The sequence below is a fragment of the Bubalus kerabau genome, chromosome 14 (assembly GCF_029407905.1).
Source record: "Bubalus kerabau isolate K-KA32 ecotype Philippines breed swamp buffalo chromosome 14, PCC_UOA_SB_1v2, whole genome shotgun sequence".
NCBI classification, from domain to species: Eukaryota; Metazoa; Chordata; class Mammalia; order Artiodactyla; family Bovidae; genus Bubalus; species Bubalus kerabau.
The window spans coordinates 26,662,864-26,682,930 of NC_073637.1; the positions used below are offsets into that span (position 1 = coordinate 26,662,864).

General features: G+C 41.7%; 1 protein-coding gene and 1 long non-coding RNA gene across 5 annotated transcripts in view; both read left to right on the forward strand.

Moving 5' to 3' along the window:
* Positions 1 to 4,481, forward strand: part of UBXN2B (UBX domain protein 2B) — a 31,355-nt gene extending 26,874 nt beyond the window's left edge. For all 4 annotated transcript variants that reach the window (XM_055546049.1, XM_055546046.1, XM_055546048.1 and 1 more), the window contains one exon: positions 330 to 4,481. In XM_055546049.1, coding sequence (XP_055402024.1) covers positions 330 to 371 — 42 coding nt within the window. In that variant the 3' untranslated portion in view covers positions 372 to 4,481. The remainder of the gene's footprint in view (positions 1 to 329) is intronic.
* A 6,972-nt stretch (positions 4,482 to 11,453) lies between these two features.
* LOC129627221 (uncharacterized) lies at positions 11,454 to 19,583 on the forward strand. The gene is made up of 4 exons (XR_008702487.1): positions 11,454 to 11,547; positions 12,991 to 13,046; positions 14,141 to 14,241; positions 18,433 to 19,583. It is a non-coding gene; the product is annotated as an uncharacterized LOC129627221 (long non-coding RNA).
* The last annotated feature ends 484 nt before the right edge of the window (positions 19,584 to 20,067 follow it).

Below are 20,067 nucleotides of genomic sequence, written 5' to 3' on the forward strand. Positions count from 1 at the left end.
ATGTGCTACTAAGATATTTTATACTATGAAAAAGTCAGCCCTTGTAGTTCAGTGTAGTAGCATTGTTGATGTTTCTTTGATAGACGACTCACCTGGAGATTGTGTCTATTTACAGTGAAAGTAACTGTTAGGTACTCTCCAGAGTTAATCCTCATGTTTTACCTGAAAGCCAAGATAAATCCATCCATTGAAATTAAAGAAGGTTATAACACATTTAAATAAGGATTAGAACTGTGTGATTTATTTTAATTATTATCTAATTTTAGCTAAAAAACTTAAATGACAATAAAACTTTCATATCACAAATTATTTTCATCTTACTTCTTCAGGATCCTGGATGTCCGGGACTTTATCGTTCAGTCTCGTCCTGAATTTGCAACTCTTGACTTTATTCTCGTGACTTCGTTTCCAAACAAAGTGCTAACAGATGAAAGCCTGACACTACAAGAAGCAGATATTCTTAACACTGTGATACTGCAACAGCTAAAATGATACTGTCCTACCTATGCAGTAGCATGTAGGAATGGTAATGTGCCATACTAGTGAGGAAAATACTTAAGAGCGTAAAAAATTATTTTTATTATTTATACAGATAAATTTTGGTTTAATTCTTCAATCTTCCAGCTTTAGGATAGACAAATTTGGACTAGAAATAGATCTTAAGGTAACATATGTTCGAAGTTTTAGCCGAAAGGGCTGGCTTCCATTGATAGCTTTTAAATATTCAGGCAAACCAATTTGATACATGCACAGAGTTAATGTAACAGCACTTGTTTGCAGAGAAAAAGAACAAAATGCCATTTTTGACAAATACATTTGGTAAAATTTGCACTAAAGTTTCTTGATGCTGCATTGATCAGCAGCCATTAAGAAATCTTCTGATCAAACACTTTGAAATTTTTTCTGTAATGTGTACTGGGAACGGTGTCTGTATTCTGATATTTAAATACTTGGATTGTATAATAGTTATTTCTCCTATTAAGATAAATAATTCCTTTCTACTTGCTGATTTAGCTATTTTACTCATGTCAGAAAATACAGTTTCACCTTGTGTGTTATGACCTTCATAAACAAACAAAAGACATAAAGGTCAGCAGTTCTTGAGGAGGAGTGTGTTCAACTGCACTTCAAAGGAGAGTAACTACAGTCCTGGCAGCGCCTGTCTTGATCACCCCCATTTATTCATTCAGCAAGTGTTTCTGGGGGACCCACTATGTATACTAAACACTGTTGTAAGTGTTCAACCCAGAGTATATGTACTGCAAGACCAAACGAGGGCAGAAACGGAAGAATGAATTCCATCAAAGAGACAGAACCTGAAGAGTCACCAGCGTAAATGTCTGCATTTCTGCTGGAGCCAGATGTTTGCTGAGGGAAGGTGCAGCAGGAGTGAGAGAAAAGCTTATTCTTCTTCCTGATCACCTCTCCTGGCTTGTCTTTTATTGCTGCTGTAACAAATCACTACAGACATGGTGGCTTACAATAGCCCAGGTTTCTTGTACTTCTCTGGGTCTCATGTGGGCCTCACTGGGCTACAGTCAGGTGTCAGCAGGGCACTGTTCCTCTTGGGAGGTCTCGGGGATATGTGTGTCCTTGCCTTACCAGCTTCAAGCAGCCACCTGCATGCGTGGGCCTGTGGCCCCCTCTCTTTGTCTCCAAAACTAGCAACGCTGTATCCCTCTGACTCCTCATCTCTTGGAAAACAGCCGGGAAAGATTCTCTGTTTATTGGGTCTACCAGGTGATCCTGGATGCTCTCCCCACATAAGGTCCATAGTAACTGGATCCTTGAGGTCCCTTTGATTGTGAAAGGTGATGGATCACAGGTTCCTTCCAGTGCACCAGGGTTCATCTCTTGCCTCTTCAGCTGGCATCCATCCCTTCACTATGGCCAAGCCCCTCATCTTGGCTTCTATCCTTACGGCCTTTGCCTCCACCTTTGATTCTCCTTTCTTCTAAGGGCCCTGGCGATTATATTTGCTTCACCTGGATACTCTAGGATAATCTCCTCACCTAAAATGTGTGACTTAACCCCATCTGCAGAATCTCTTCTACCACATAGACTGACAAATTCATTGGCTTGGGGATTAGAACATGAACGTTTGGGGAGGCCTTTCTGTCTACTGCAGTCCACTCCTGTCCTGAAGATCCACATTCCACCCTGAAAGGTGCTCAAGAGCTTCAACCCACTGCAGCACCAGCTTAAAAGTGCAAAGTTTTACCTGGATCTCATGAACTCAGATGTCCCGAATCTCATTTAAATCATGTAAACCAAGTATGAGTGAACATCTGGTATGAGTGATTCCTGGGACACAATTTCTCTCCATCTGTGAACCTAGAGAAACCAGTTATATAATGGCAACAGGCATAGAATAACCGTTCTAGACATTCCTGTTTTAAAAAGAAAATGGGGTGGAAACAGCTGCCAGTGCCAAGCACTTTATAAGTTCAGCCAGCCACACTCGGCTTGAAGGCCTGGAAACAGCCTTCTGTGACTCAGCAGCCTTTGTAGGTGTGTGACTTTCTCTCAGAGACCTCTTTTTTTTTTTTCCTTTTTCATGAAAGGTAGCAGGTATTTGCAGCCAAGTAGTTCTGTCAGCTTGTAATGTCTGTAATTGTAGGAGGCTGAGCCATCTTTTTTCATTTCATGTTGTCTCTGTCCCCTTAAGAAAGCAGTATCTGCTGATGTAACATTCTTGAGACATGTGGATCTTCTGTGTATGTTACAGAGATTCACTCCATTAGACCACAGGCTCCTTCCAGAGCTTTCCTAGATAACCCAGCTGTTTCCGGCTGTCTGTGACCTTCTCTGTCTTTCTCAGGTATAAGCAGTAGGTCGTAGGCCACAGTCTCATCTCTTCCCCTAGAGCAGGCCTCAGTTCAGTTCAGTCGCTCAGTCATGTCTGACTCTTTGCGACCCCATGAATCGCAGCACCCTGTCCATCACCAGCTCCCGAAGTTCACTCAAACTCATGTCCATCGAGTCAGTGATGCCATCCAGCCATCTCATCCTCTGTCGTCCCCTTCTCCTCCCGCCCCCAATCCCTCCCAGCATTAGGGTCTTTTCCAGTGAGTCAACTCTCTGCATGAGGTGGCCAAAGTACTGGAGTTTCAGCTTCAGCTACCTAAAAGTAAATCTTTCAATTTTAATGTCTTTGCCATACGCTAAGGATTTCCAGGTCATCAAGTCCTGTTTCCTTTTTTTTTTTTAACAGTCCTTCCCTCAACTTACCTATTTTTTCTCACATTAGACTATAATCAGTAAGAAGAAAGCAGGCTGCCCCTGCCACACCACTTAGAAATCTCTTCAGCTGAGAGTCTTGAGTTTCTCTCATGCGCCTTTCTTTGCACACAGCTGCAGTCACAATGCTAAGCTTCCTGCCACTGATTCACTGGAATCTCTCTTCCTTCACTTTCCCACAGCACAGGCCTCATTTCCTCCTGAACTTTTTAAAAGGTCCTTTTTTCCAGTAACTCTGTCCTCACAGCCACATAGCTGTTCTCTGACACACCCCTTACCTCCTTGGAGCCCTCGCTGCCTTTCCCAGCCATGGCCCTGCTCCTATGGCTCTCTGCCACACTCCTTTGAATTCTTCCACCCTCTTCCCACTGCCCAGTTCCAAGGCCACTCCTGCATTTCTTTGTCTTCATTAACGGCAGCACCCACTTCTTGGTCTCTGGAAAACTCCACTCTGCCAGTTGACCTGAATGTGCCAGTAGGAGCTTTGGATGTCACGTTTCACTGGGGGCTTCACTTCAAGGAGCTGAATTTGCTTATGTGAGGCAGACAGTGGGAGGGCTCCCAGACCCGCCCACCTGCCAGTGTTGGCCTCACCACCGCAGAGAAAACTCATGCTCGGTGTCATAAAAGAAGCAGCGTATTCCTAAGACTTCTCAGAATGGGAAGCTCTGTTCCTTCCCACCGGTTGGAAACAACCTGGAGAATGCAGACGTGACAGTTCAGTCCATCAGTCTCTGCACAGAAGGGTTACCGGGTGTAAGCTATGCTTCCAAGGAGCAGAGTCATATCCGTATGGAAATAATCTCCTGCAACAGGTGAACGTTTTAAATAAGGGCATTGCCCTGTTTTAGATTAACAAAATGGAGAAAACCTGTAAAATTATTTGAAGTTTTATTCTTGTAGTTTCTTTTTAGTCAGGTGGTGTGCCTGAGGATGCACATACATGAATGACTGCCATTCTTGTATATAATAGTTTTCCAAAATAGATTCTCATTGGGAGGGAGAATTAAACAGCCAGAGGGATGAACATTACTTTCACGTGTTCTACAAAGTGTTTGCTTCCTTCAGAGTTCTCCTGAATTCTTTTTACTATTGCGGTCACTGTAACTTTTTAAAATTTATAATTCCATCAGAAGAGATTGTTAAAATAAACAACCATGTGTGACATCAGTTTTGCATGATGTGTGTAATCAAGAAAGTTTTAAGTGTGTGCTTACCAATAAAGAATGTTTTCACTGGAAGTCATTGAGAAGCCTTTTCATAATTTCCTTGATGTACAGTTTTATTCAGGTGACTTAATGGAGTATTTTAAATGTCAGTAACATTTCCCACATGCATCTTTTTGATGCAGGAGGATCTGAGTTGTAGCAGTGTTATCTCTGTGTTCCATCACTGATTCAGTTTTCATTCCACCAAAAGAAACTGCAGATTTTTCTCCACTTTCGCCACAGTGGACCTCTGAAAACCTTGTCATGATATGTGTTGTTGATAAAGTGCCTCAGGATTTCCCCTTAAGAGTTTTTGTCCCTGGCTAGTGATGCAAATAAATGTGTCCAGTGTTGTCATAAAGGCTAAGAAACGTTTTCTGTAATCCTCTAATTTTAAAGTATCTTTTAACTCCAAGTAAACATTATGTAAAAGGAGCCCTGTTGCGTGTGTGTGTGTGTGTGTGTGTGTGTGTGTGTGTGTGTACAGCACGTATAAATTACTCATGTAGCCCATAACTAACAACTAGCTATAATTTACTTAGTTTAATATTTAACAATTGGGCCTCTTTAGAATTTATAGCTGTGATTTTAGTCTCTGAAGAAAAGGGAGGATGGCTTTTTTTAGGAAGTTTGAACTTGATGGTTTATTTTCTTCTAGACAAATATTTCTATATTGTTAAATACAAGAGTATAGTCTATAATGGAACCCCTAAATGCTAAGGCCCCTGTCACCAAATGTTGACTTGACTTAATTACAGCAGAGGCCCTCCCAGAAATGGAATCTTAAATCTTGTCTTTCAATAATCTGATCAACACTAAACGGGTCATCTGTCTGATAAACCCGGCTGGCCCCTCAAGAAAGTGACCTTGCCATAACTTTTTTGCCTAGTGTTAGCTTCCTGTTCCCTCCCTCTTCTGCCTATAAAACGCCTCAGTTTCAACAGCTTCTAGGAGCTCCTTTCTGTTTGCTAGATTAGATGGTGCCCATTCGTGAATTGTTTAGTAAAACCCACAAGATTTTTGAAATGTATTCATTTGAATTTTGTATTTTCACAAAATGTGTAGCAGAGACCTTCAGAGTCATTCTGAAGAGCTACAACCTTAAAATTTCCTGAGTCCTGCCTGGGTGGTTTCAGATGACTTAGGCCACTCAGAGGAAAGCTACAGGAAAGATGGAAGTAAGTGTGGATCACAGCATTTCTTGCTTTCTTTGGAAATAATTACCAACTTATTAGCATGGACTTAGAGACATCACAGGGGCTTCCCTGATGGCTCAGTAGGTAAAGAATCTGCCTGCAATGCAGAAGACCCAGGAGATGCGGGTTCAATCACTGGGTCTGAAAGAACCCCTGGAGGAGGAAGTGGTAACCCACTCCAGTAATTTTGCTTGGAGAATCCCATGGACAGAGGAGCCTGATAGGCTACTGTCCATGGGGTTGCAAGTCAGACACGACAGCACACGCACAAGAGACATCACAGTCAGCAATGTGATAGGTTTTAATTGATTTCTGTCAACTGAAAAAAAATGCACAACGTGAGAGTTGCATACTGAGGGCAAAATGACTATAGCTGGGAGGCAGCACCTCAGCTCTGAGGAATGTGTATATGCGATTTTGGTGTATATGTGGTGTGATGTCTCTTGTGCGTGTGCTGTCGTGTCTGACTTTTGACCCCATGGACAGTAGCCCATCAGGGTCCTCTGTCCATAGGATTCTCCAAGCAAAATTACTGGAGTGGGTTACCACTTCCTGTATGGTGTATATGTAAGGTCAGTGTATATGTGATTTTGGTGAAGGGGGTTAAGGTCTGTATATGGTTTTAGTGGAGGGGCTTAAGGTCAGTGTATGCATGATTTTAGGGGGTTACGTACAGTCAAGCATGCATTTTGGCAGAGGCTTGCTGCTAGTCATGGGCAGGTGTCACTGTTGATGATTTTAGTGCTTTTCCAGATAGGAAGAGATGCAAGCCTTTGGGCTCCTGCAATGTTATTTTGAAAATAACTATCCGAATGCCTTTCTGCCAGTTTTTCCTGGACTGCAGTTGCCTCACTCCTGATCTCCACCCTAACTCCTTTCGGTGGCTGTTGAAGGTCAGTGGCTGCAGTGGCCACTCACTTTATCCTTGTAAAGCCAGGTAGCCAGCGACAATTTTTAGTTGGCACTTCGCTTGAGTGAAGGTATGTGTGTGTGTTAGGCAACAATAAAAGAGGCCCATGAGATGAAAGATGTGGAGCAGCTGGGTTTTCTTCCTCCAGAAATTCTCTTCTGCCTGTTCCTTCCTTGGGTGTAAATTTGCTCAGCCCTGCTGTTTGTGTAGATGTCAACACAGTTGTATCTACAACAGTGACTTTCCTTACTTGAACGTTGGGGATAAGAGTCCTTAAAATGAGTGAATGTCCTTTGTCTTTATGCCTTTGTGTTTGCTTTTTGGTTTGTATTTTCTTTGTCCGCACAGGGCACCTTTCAATGTCCTTTTCAGAACTTTGTTAATTATAAAAGTTCCTACATGGTAGTTTGTGTATTTAATGTCTTGCCTGCTTTGTTTTTCATTTTTTAATCTGTGGGAAAGGCTAGTTTCTTACATTGTTAACAGATTTTATCATTTTGAATCATAGGATCAAGAATGGTAGGAAGTATGTTTTAGTTTCCCATCAGAGTCTGTGTTGATTAGGAAGTAGCAACTATGAATGCTGCAAATATTCACAACATCAGTAGGCTTGGAAGTGAAAGCATGAACATAGTTAAATCCAAGTGGGGATCCTGCCCCCAGCCTGGAATTTTTAACTGAGTCTGGGCTTTTGAACCCAGGAGGGAGCAGGGTGAAGTAACATCCTTTAGAAAGAAATGTTCACCTTCCTATGAATGACAGATTTAACATTCCCTGAGGTGAAGTGGTCACTTTTATTCATGTAGTGAAATTATATGCAAATGAAAGTTTTATATTGGTATGTTGTAAATACATGATAAAAACCCCAAGGCTGAGAGGTTTTTTTTCCTTTGAAAACATCATAAATGTTGATAATGTCAGTAAATCCATAAATGTTACTGTTTGAAGTATTGTGTCCATTGGTGTCCTGTGACTACTCTAATCTGATTTTATAGTCTTTTTTTAAAAATTTATTTATTTGACTGCATTGGGTCTTAGTTGCAGCATGTGAGCTCTTAGTTGCAGCATATGACATCAAGTTCCCTGACCAGGGATTGAACCCAGGCCCCATACTCTGGGAGCACAGAGTCTTAGCCACTGGGCCACCAGGGAAGTCCCTGACTTCATATTCTTTAATGTGAAGCACGTGGTGAGTCATTGGCGATAAGGCTGCATATGTTGGAGATAACTACTTGGGTTTAACACTTATTGAGGGCTCACTCAGAGCAGAATTCTGCACTTGGAAGGCAGAATGCCACTTCCGGTCTGTCAGTGTCACTCTGTTACAGTGTCACTCAGTTGTTGTTCCTCGGTCACTAAGTCATGTCTGACTCTGCAACCTCATAGAGTGCAGCATGCCAGGCTAGCCTGTCCTCCACTATCTCCTGAAGTTTACTTAAATTCATGTCCATTGGAATATGGAATGAAGCAGGGCAAAAACTAATAGAGTTTTGCCAAGAAAATGCACTGGTCATAACAAACACCCTCTTCCAACAACACAAGAGAAGACACTATACATGGACATCACCACATGATCAACACCTAAATCAGATTGATTATATTCTTTGCAGCCAAAGATGGAGAAGCTCTATACAGTCAGCAAAAACATGACCAGGAGCTGACTGTGGCTCAGACCATGAACTCCTTATTGCCAAATTCAGACTTAAATTGAAGAAAGTAGGGAAAAACACTAGACCATTCAGGTATGACCTAAATCAAATCCCTTATGATTATACAGTGGAAGTGAGAAATAGATTTAAGGGACTAGATCTGATAGACATAGTACCTGATGAACTATGGAATGAGGTTTGTGACATTGTACAGGAGACAGGGATCAAGACCATTCCCCTAGAAAAGAAATGCAAAAAAGCAAAATGGCTGTCTGGGGAGGCCTTACAAATAGCTGTGAAAAGAAGAGAAGCAAAAAGCAAAGGAGAAAAGGAAAGATATAAACATCTGAATGCAGAGTTCCAAAGAACAGAAAGGAGAGATAAGAAAGCCTTCTTCAGCGATCAATGCAAAGAAATAGAGGAAAACAACAGAATGGGAAAGACTAGGGATCTCTTCAAGAAAATCAGAGATACCAAAGGAACATTTCATGCAAAGATGGGCTCGATAAAGGACAGAAATGGGATGGACCTAACAGAAGCAGAAGATATTAAGAAGAGATGGCAAGAATACACAGAAGAACTGTACAAAAAAGATCTTCACGACCAAGATAGTCACAATGGTGTGATCACTGACCTAGAGCCAGACATCCTGGAATGTGAAGTCAAGTGGGCCTTAGAAAGCATCACTATGAACAAAGCTAGTGGAGTGATGGAATTCCAGTTGAGCTATTCCAAATCCTGAAAGATGATGCTGTGAAGGTGCTGCACTCAATATGCCAGCAAATTTGGAAAACTCAGTAGTGGCCCCAGGACTGGAAAAGGTCAGTTTTCATCCCAATCCCAAAGAAAGGCAATGCCAAAGAATGCTCAGACTACCGCACAATTGCACTCATCTCACACGCTAGTAAAGTAATGCTCAAAATTCTCCAAGCCAGGCTTCAGCAATATGTGAACCATGAACTTCCTGATGTTCAAGCTGGCTTTAGAAAAAGCAGAGGAACCAGAGATCAAATTGCCAACATCTGCTGGCTCATGGAAAAAGCAAGAGAGTTCCAGAAAAACATCTATTTCTGCTTTATTGACTATGCCAAAGCCTTTGACTGTGTGGATCACAATAAACTGTGGAAAATTCTTCAAGAGATGGGAATACCAGACCACCTGATCTGCCTCCTGAGAAACCTATATGCAGGTCAGGAAGCAACAGTTAGAACTGGACCTGGAACAACAGACTGGTTCCAAATAGGAAAAGGAGTTCGTCAAGGCTGTATATTGTCACCCTGTTTATTTAACTTATATGCAGAGTACATCATGAGAAACGCTGGACTGGAAGAAGCACAAGCTGGAATCAAGATTGCCAGGAGAAATATCACTAACCTCAGATATGCAGATGACACCACCCTTATGGCAGAAAGTGAAGAGGAACTCAAAAGCCTCTTGATGAAAGTGAAAGAGGAGAGTGAAGAAGTTGGCTTAAAGCTCAACATTCAGAAAACAAAGATCATGGCATCTGGTCCCATCACTTCATGGGAAAAAGATGGGGAAACAGTGGAAACAGTGTCAGACTGTATTTTTCTGGGCTCCAAAATCACTATAGATGGTGACTGCAGCCATGAAATTAAAAGACGCTTACTCCTTGGAAGGAAAGTTATGACCAACCTAAATAGCATATTCAAAAGCAAAGACATTACTTTGCCAACAAAGGTTCATCTAGTCAAGGCTATGGTTTTTCCTGTGGTCATGTACGGATGTGAGAGTTGGACTGTGAAGAAGGCTGAGTGCCAAAGAATTGATGCTTTTGAACTGTGGTGTTGGAGAAGACTCTTGAGAGTCCCTTGGACTGCAAGGAGATCCAACCAGTCCATTCTGAAGGAGACCAGCCCTGGGATTTCTTTGGAAGGAATGATGCTAAAGCTGAAACTCCAGTACCTTGGCCACCTCATGCGAAGAGTTGACTCATTGGAAAAGACTCTGATGCTGGGAGGGATTGGGGGCAGGAGGAGAAGGGGACGACAGAAGATGAGATGGCTGGATGGCATCACCGACTCGATGGACATGAGTCTGAGTGAACTCTGGGAGTTGGTGATAGACAGGGAGGCCTGGTGTGCTGCGATTCATGGGGTCGCAAAGAGTCGGACATGACTGAGCAACTGATCTGATCTGATCTGATCTGATGTCCATTGAGGCGTTAAATTAAATTCATGCTATCTAACCATCTCATCATCTGCCACCCCCTCCTCCTTTTTCCCTCGATCTTTCCCAGCATCGGGGTGTTTTCCAGTGAGTCAACACTTCCCATCAGGTGGCCAAAGTACTGGAGCTTCAGCTTCAGCATCAGCCTTTCCAATGCATATTCAGGGTTGATTCCCTTTAGGATTGACTGCTTTGATCTCCTTGCAGTCCAAGGGACTCCCAAGAGTCTTCAGCAGCACCACAGTTCAAAGGCATCAATTCTTTGGCCTTCAGCCTTCTTTATGGTCCAACCCTCACATCCAGACATGACTACTGGAAAAACCATAGCTTTGACTATATGGACTCACACTTCAGCTTAAATATGATTTTTCTCCAGAGAGCCCCACACCCTCACTTCAGCTTCAACCTAAAATCATCCCCTTGTCTCTCACTCCCACTACCCTGCTACTATTAGCATTGTGCGTGCTCATGCTCAGTAAAATCCAACTCTTTGCAACTCCGTGGACTGTAGATCACCAGTCTCCTCTGTCCATGGGATTCTCCAGGCAAGAATACTGGAGTGGGTTGCCATCTCCTCCAGGGGATCTTCCTGACCCAGGGATCGAACCTGAGGCTTTTGTGCCTCCTGCATTGGCAGGTGGATTCTTTACTAATGTACCACCTCGGAAGCCAATACCAGTGACTTTTGTCCATTTATTTAATTTTTATCCCCAACTCCTAAGATTCAGACAATCTTTCCTGTTCGTTCCCTCGTCAAATAAAACCAAAACAACTTAGTGATGAGTGTGATGTCTTTTATCCAAGAGAAAAAGATCCATGTTGGGGAGTACAGGACCCCACAAGCAGTGAGGGGGAATTGGGGGCAAGTGAGAATTTACAGAGTTTAGTAAGAGATGCCACCCAGAAGCAGGGCCTGGCTGGTTAGGAGCTGGGGGCTTCCTTACAAGGCTGGCAAATCCCATTTTCTAGGGTGAGGTGAGCTCATTGAAGCTGAATTGATTGTGGTTGGTGTACGTCAAGATTCCTTCTCAGGTGTTTCCCATAAAAGCAAGCTGGTTGAGGTTTAGATTTGTGACATTGGCTATCCCTGAGACGGCCTCCATTTCATGGGTCTCCCTAAATGACTTGACTTTATCACCCTGGATTCTCAGAATGTGAGTTTGTGAGCAGCAGGGTTTTTTTAATCTACTGCTGTGTCCTTAAAACCTAGAGCAGTAACTTAAATGTAGGAGTCACACAGGAGGTGGTTCGTAAGTAATAAATAAGTGAACTAAGAATGGGACTCTCTGAACATGGGAAAAGCATGCATTAATGTTTTAAAAAGGAGAAAGTCCTAATAGTGCCAATAGAGTCAATACTGGTGATAGAAAATATTTGTACATTTTGTTTGTGTTTAAAGGAAGAAAAAAGTGTCAGTTGCTTTGTCATGTCCAATTCTGTGATATCATGGACTGTAGCCTGCCAGACTCCTCTGTCCATGGGATTCTTCTCCAGGCAAGAATACTGGAGTGGGTTGCCGTTTTCTGAAATGGTGGCCTTGACTCATACCTTGACTCTGCTCATACCAGAGTGGGAGCACCTATACCTGTGAGCGAGTGGTCTGGGCAGTTCCCTAAGGTTGAACTGGGCTGAAGAATTCACTTTTGATAATCCTGCAGGAGGTGAGGTACCTGGGGTTGTCTGAATCTAAGTAGCAGGCTGTGATTCTAGAAGTCTTGAAATAAGGAAAAACACTGTTCTATAAACACTTGGTGGGACTCCCTCAACAGGCTCAGTTCTGTTTGCTTACTGGTCAGTCTTCATATCAGAATTAAAATGTTGCTAGCCTTATAATAGCTATTTATTTTACTAACATCACATAATTTATTTAAAATGTTTAGCCATTGACATTTTATTTTTGATGTAATACCCCATCCTCATGTGTTACTTTAATACTGATACCCCCAAAACATGAAAGTTGTTGTAATGAAATTTAATCACAATAAATTAGGAGTGGGCTAAAATATGTGGCAACACTCGAATTAACTGAGAAGCTGCCAAAAATCAGATGACTCCAGAGGCCTTAGCCACACATCACTTGTGCCTTTGAAATCAACCTGGTTTGAGGAGCTGTTGACTTTGGCTACGCTCTCAATTTGGCTGAACTTACAAACAAAACTCACTAGTCATTATACATCGTGCTTGTTCTCCAAATTAACCCCATTACCCAATCTTCCACGCAAGCAAAGGAGGCAGAAATGACCCAGAGTTACAGATTTCCAAATTATCTTTATAAACAGACAAGGGTGATCTCTGCAAACATGTATGAGTTTCAATGTTCTTGAAACTATTTCTCAGAAAGAAATGATGTTATAAAAGTCTCTTAATATTCCTAAATAGAAGCCTTTTGTGTAAGTTGAAATGCTCAACAAGTGCTTAATTTGCCTAAGTTTCTCTTTTTTTTAACCTAAATAAAAAATCTTAAGTATATTTGACATGAGAAATGGCACTAAAGCTTATAATGGTAAGGCAGTTGGGTTCTTTGTGTGCAGTGTTAGCAATAAGAAATTACTTTTAACACAACAGTATCCATAGGCATATTAATCCTTTGGTTTCAGATGTAATGAAAACATCAAAAAGGCTATATTTGATTTCAAGTCACAGTCATGCCTTGGTGAGTATGTGGCACATAATTCATTTGGTTTCATCTCCCCAGGTGCAAAGGACCACTGGGCGGTTCACAAACTAATTTTCTTCCTCTAAGTTATTTTTTAAAAGAAGATCTCCCTTAATCTATTAATGAAAGTAAAATCACAATCAGTGTTTACATTTCTAGAGATTTTTATATTTTATGACAAGCCTATTGTTTCATACTTAACAAATAGGACCCCTAACTCCACTTTTAAATGGATGGTTGTCCAATCAAGGCAAAGATTTTACCTAAATAATTGTATTTCAGTGTATGTAAAAGTGCAAGTACTTAGCACTTAATCCTCAGCATATGAAGTAATATTCTAAAGCATATTCGGCTAACATGATAACTCATATTTAGTTTTACCACCAGAAACATCCTCAGGTGAAATGTTAATTTATGACAATTTGGTAATTTTGATTCCATTTAATTTCTTGTGTGAAGTATTCTAATGAAGTTCAGTGCTTTATTTTCCTCAATGTTTGCCATCTTCCCAGCAGTTTTATTACATCAAGAAACAGATCGCCAGTCCAGGGTCGATGCATGAGACAGGGTGCTCAGGGCTGGTGCACTGGGATGACTCAGAGGGATGGGATGGGGAGGAAGGTGGGAGAGGGGTTCAGGATGGGGAACACATGTACACCCATGGCTGATTCATGTCAATGTATGGCAAAACCAGTACAATATTGTAAAGTAATTAGCCTCCAGTTAAAATAAATAAATTAAAAAATAATGTAACAGAAAAAGCAGGCAATTTAAAAGGGTCTGACACTATTTCTAGAAAAATATTATGTTGTGTTTTAAACTGTAGATATAAATATCAAATTCTTTTTTACATTGATCTAGTACAAGAATCTAGTATTCTTTTACAACTATAAGCCAGACTATCTTGAAAGAGCCAAAAAGATGACTAAATCTAGAACTCGGCAAAGTTCTTGATGCAGCCTTTGAAAAATCTAGTGTATTAGAGCATGGGGCAAAGACACGGTGTTTGCTACAGTAGGTATCACTGTCTGACAGCATTCAACAGTATCAAAAATTCTCCTGTTGATTCCAGTTTTAACTTCTTTCACCAGATGACTCCAGTCTTAAAATTAGCAGCCCTGGATGTCAGAGAAGGAAGCCCGGCATTTCTTCCTCTGTGTACGTACAGAGAGAAGCCACGAGAGGTCAAACAGTGAGTGAAGAAAAAAATGTTTTCATATGTCATCATCTGGCATAAATATCTAAGGCCGCAGGCCCTGTTAATCTTTACTTGCTGATAGTAAAATCTCCTAGTTACCTTTGCCAAGGTAACATTAGGACATCTGTGTGGGAATCTGGTTACTTACTATTATCTTCACCAGGGGGCGTGTGGGCCCTGGGAAAGAATCATTGTTATCTTTGCCTTGGCTGGTTGGTTCTTGGTTTATTTAGTGAAGTATAGTTGACTTACAACAGATACTAGTTTCAGGTGTATAACATAGTGATTTGACTTTTTAATAAAGAGAGGATGAAAGTTTTTTAAGAACTAGAAATTATCCAAGCATCGATATCATTTAAGCACTGCTTTTTTCTGACTTTCACGTTATAGATGAGGAATGTGTGCTAGACGCTCAGTCGTGTCCAACTCTTTGAGACCCCGTGGACTATAGCCCACCAGGGTCCTCTGTCCATAGAATTTTCCAGAAATACTAGAGTGGGTTGCCATTCCCTTCTCCAGTGGATCTTCTGATCCAGGGATCGAACCTGGGTCTCCCATATTATGGGCAGATTCTTTACCATCTGAGCCACCAGGGAAGCCCCATAGATCAGGAATACTTGGCTAGAGATAATTAGTGTTTTTAAAGATGTAACAATGTTAAATCATAAAAATGCTGCTAGTATCAAAATGTATTGGGCCTTGGGGCTTTTCAGTGCGATATTGCCCATTAAACATGACCTCAGTTCAGTTCAGTTCAGTCGCTCAGTCGTGTCCGAGTCTTTGCAACCCCATGAATCACAGCACGCCAGGCCTCCCTGTCTATCACCAACTCCCGGAGTTCACTCAGACTCACGTCCGTCGAGTCAGTGATGCCATCCAGCCATCTCATCTTCTGTCGTCCCCTTCTCCTCCTGCCCCCAATCCCTCCCAGCATCAGAGTCTTTTCCAATGAGTCAACTCTTCGCATGAGGTGGCCAAAGTGCTGGAGTCTCAGCTTTAGCATCATTCCTTCCAAAGAAATCCCAGGGCTGATCTCCTTCAGAATGGACTGGTTGGATCTCCTTGCAGTCCAAGGGACTCTCAAGAGTCTTCTCCAACACCACAGTTCAAAAGCATCAATTCTTCGGCGCTCAGCTTTCTTCACAGTCCAACTCTCACATCCATACGTGACCACAGGAAAAACCATAGCCTTGACTAGATGAACCTTTGTTGGCAAAGTAATGTCTCTGCTTTTAAATATGCTATCTAGGTTGGTCATAACTTTCCTTCCAAGGAGCAGGCCTCTTTCAATTTCATGGCTGCAGTCACCATCTGCAGTTATTTTGGAGCCCCAAAAATAAAGTCTGACACTGTTTTCACTGTTTCCCCATCTATTTCCCATGAAGTGATGGGACCAGATGCCATGATCTTTGTTTTCTGAATGTTGAGCTTTAAGCCAACTTCTTCACTCTCCTCTTTCACTTTCAACAAGAGGCTTTTGAGTTCCTCTTCACTTTCTGCCATAAGGGTGGTGTCATCTGCATATCTGAGGTTATTGATATTTCCCCCAGCAATCTTGATTCCAGCTTGTGCTTCTTCCAGTCCAATGTTTCTCATGATGTACTCTGCATATAAGTTAAATAAGCAGGGTGACAATATACAGCCTTGACATACTCCTTTTCCTGTTTGGAACCAGTCTGTTGTTCCAGGTCCAGTTCTAACTGTTGCTTCCTGACCTGCATATAGGTTTCTCAAGAGGCAGGTCAGGTGGTCTGGTATTCCCATCTCTTGAAGAATTTCCCACAGTTTATTGTGATCCACACAGTCAAAGGCTTTGGCATAGTCAATAAAGCAGAAAGACATGTTTTTCTGGAACTCTCTTGCTTTTTCTATGATCCAGCAGATGTTGGCAATTAGATCTCTGGTTCCTCTGCCTTTTCTAAAAGCAGCTTGAACATCAGGAAGTTCACGGTTCACGTATTGCTGAAGCCTGGCTTGGAGAATTTTGAGCATTACTTTACTAGCATGTGAGATGAGTGCAATTGTGCGGTAGTCTGAGCATTCTTTGGCATTGCCTTTCTTTGGGATTGGGATGAAAACTGACCTTTTCCAGTCCTGGGGCCACTGCTGAGTTTTCCAAATTTGCTGGCATATTGAGTGCAGCTCTTTCACAGCATCATCTTTCAGGATTTGAAATAGCTCAACTGGAATTCCATCACCTCCACTAGCTTTGTTTGTAGTGATGCTTTCTAAGGCCCACTTGACTTCACATTCCAGGATGTCTGGCTCTAGGTCAGTGATCACACCATTGTGACTATCTTGGTCGTGAAGATCTTTTTTGTACAGTTCTTCTGTGTATTCTTGCCATCTCTTCTTAATATCTTCTGCTTCTGTTAGGTCCATCCCATTTCTGTCCTTTATCGAGCCCATCTTTGCATGAAATATTCCCTTGGTATCTCTGATTTTCTTGAAGAGATCCCTAGTCTTTCCCATTCTGTTGTTTTCCTTTATTTCTTTGCATTGATCGCTGAGGAAGGCTTTCTTATCTCTCCTTTCTGTTCTTTGGAACTCTGCATTCAGATGTTTATATCTTTCCTTTTCTCCTTTGCTTTTCGCTTCTCTTCTTTTCACAGCTATTTGTAAGGCCTCCTCAGACAGCCATTTTGCTTTTTTGCATTTCTTTTCCATGGGGATGGTCTTGCTCCCTCTCTCCTGTACAATGTCACGAACCTCCGTCCATAGCTCATCAGGCACTCTATCTATCAGATCTAGTCCCTTAAATCTATTTCTCACTTCCACTGTATAATCATAAGGGATTTGATTTAGGTCATACCTGAATGGTCTAGTGTTTTTCCCTACTTTCTTCAATTTAAGTCTGAATTTGGCAATAAGGAGTTCATGATCTGAGCCACAGTCAGCTCCCGGTCTTGTTTTTGTTGACTGTATAGAGCTTCTCCATCTTTGGCTACAAAGAATATAATCAACATGACCTAGATATCCATTACTGGCATCTTGCCCACCGACTGTTCTCCCTGGAAAGCATTTAAAATACCCCACTAAAGGTCTCAACATTCAAACTCAACATTCAAAAAACTAAGATCATTGCATCTAGTCACATCACTTCATGGCAAATAGATTGGGAAACAATGGAAACAGTGAGAGGCTTCATTTTATTTGGGCTCCCAAATCACTGCAGATGGTGACTGCAGCCATGAAGTTAAAAGACACTTGCTTCTTGGAAGAAAATTTATGATCAACCTAGACAGCATATTAAAAAGCAGAAACATTACTTTGCTGACAAAGGTCCGTCTAGTCAAAGCTATGGTTCTTCCAGTGGTCACGTATGGATGTGAGAGTTAGACTATAAAGAAAACTGAGCGCCAAAGAATTGATGCTTTTGAACTGTGGTGTTGGAGAAGACTCTTGAGAGTCCCAAGGATTGCAAGGAGATCAAACCAGTCAATCCTAAAAGAAATCAGTCCTGAATATTCATTGAAAGGACTCATGCTAAAGCTGAACCTCCAATACTTTGCCACCTGATGCGAAGAACTGACTCATTTGAAAAAGACCCTGATGCCGGGAAAGATTAAAGGCAGGAGGAGAAGGGGTCGACAGAGGATAAGATGGTTGGATGGTATTTCTAACTCTATTGCCATGAGTCTGAGTAAGCTCTGGGAGTTGGTGATGGACAGGGAAGCCTGGCATGCTGCAGTGCATGGGGTTGCAAAGAGTCGGAGACTGAGCAACTGAACTGAACTGAAGGGTCTCAACTCTCCCACCAAGACATTCTCTGTTGTAATGCACTGCCATAAACTTTCTTAACTCTTTTTCCTGTTGTTGTTGTTGTTGTTTTGTAACCCATGCCATTGCCCTTCCTATTTTCTGTAGCTAAATTCTGATTACTCAAATTTCAGTTCTTTATTCTTTTCTATCTGCAGTCACCAGCTCTTACAATGGTGAATTCTATTCTGATCTTTCCCACTTACAAAACTGTGCATTCCCCTTTACAAAACACAAGGCCGCTAGCAGAGACATGATTGGCAGAATTATAAATAATGATGTGAAATGATATGAATGATGTGAAATGATATGATAAGAAAAAGGTCAAGTTAGAAAAGATTTGCCCTGGGATTACAGTTTAGTTAGGAGGGGCAAAACTGCTCACCATTTCTAGCCCAAATTTTAATCTCTCATATTATTCCAAAGCCACTTGAAGAAACGGCTGCCTCCAGTTGAGGCAAAGGGAAGTACAAGATGAGCAAAAAGTGAAGAAGCTTTAAAAGACTGACGACATCCTGTCAAAATGGCACAAAAGCCAGGTTGCTGTAGTTCTCTCCAGCCTAATTTGGCCCCATTTGAGCCAAACTGTTAAGATCGTATAGTTAACTGAAAAACACTGAGTTCATGAAAACCCGTAAGTTTTTTGCAGTTATCAAATGAGTCACTAAAATCCCTTTGTCACCATTTGATGTAGCCATTAAACCAACCCCTTCCTTTGAAAACTTTACACATTTATTCTGCATTTCCAGGAAGACCATTATATCTCAAAACCAGTAGCCCTAGTTGATAATGAAAGCTGTACCTAAAGAGGAATACCAGCTAATAGAGATCGATGGTGATAAATAGAAAAGTAAAATCATCATTGTGCAGTCCCCTGTGAAATCACTGGCTCAGACAAGGATTATCAATTGGTATTAAAATTATTAGATGATAGGTGGATGGTGAAGTGAATTTTGTATGTGCCTTGCCCGAGTAACATCAAAAAAGATTACATTCATCAAAGGAGGAGATCTTAACTGTACAACAGAGAAAAAGGAGTGAGGCTAAAATCATACAATATGAAGAATAAGGTCAGGACTTCCCTGGTGGTCCAGTGGCTGAGAATCTGCCTGCCAATGCAAGGGACACTGGTTCAATCCCTGGTCTGGGAAGATGCCACGTGCCATGAGGCAACTCAGCCCATGCACCACAGCTGCCAAGCCCATGGGGCAAGAGCCCGTGCTCTGTTACAAGAGAAGCCACCACAGTGAGAAGCTCATGCACTGCAATGAAGAGTGACCCCTGCTTGCTGCAACTCGGTAAAGCCCGGCCCAGTAACAAAGACCCAGCACAGTCAAAAAAATAAAATAAGATTTAAAATAATAATAATGAAAATTTAAAAAGAATACAGCAATCTGTACACTAATTCAGTGGCCAGACTTGGCACCTGTCATGGTGGATAGCCAGGTACTGTGCATCCCCTGGTAGACTGTCTGTGGTCTGCACATCTCCTGGTATGTATTCTCAACTGAAAGGTTTACCTTGAATCTGTCAAGCCTTCAGATGTAACTTTTGGTCTACAGGAAGTACATAGAAGTTAAAACCTACCACAGAGAAGTAATCAGACGAGCCCAGATGAAACATTTTACAGGACAAAAAAAAAAAAAAAAAGACTCTTCTAGATTATAAGAGAAGAAAGGAATACAGCTAGGCTGGTGTAACTCAGACTGGATCCTGATTTGGATAGACCAGACCGATCATATTTTGAGGGCAACTTGTGAAATATGGACTGGGTATGTTGAAATGATAATTTTGTGATATGAGATCATGTTTTTAGCTATGTAAAAAAATACATATTTAATGTGTGCTGAAGTCATCCAAAAGTGTTCATGCTCATTAATACAAAAAAGCTAAGGGTGGTGAAGTTCAGGTTTGGAGATAGGCCTGGGTATGACCCCTGACGTCAGCACTAACCAGCTGGCCAAGGCATTCAGACTCCGTGCCTTGGTTACCTTGTATGCTATACCTGAAAGGTTGTTGTTGAATCACGTGAAGACACCGGGATTCTTGGCCCCCGGAGGA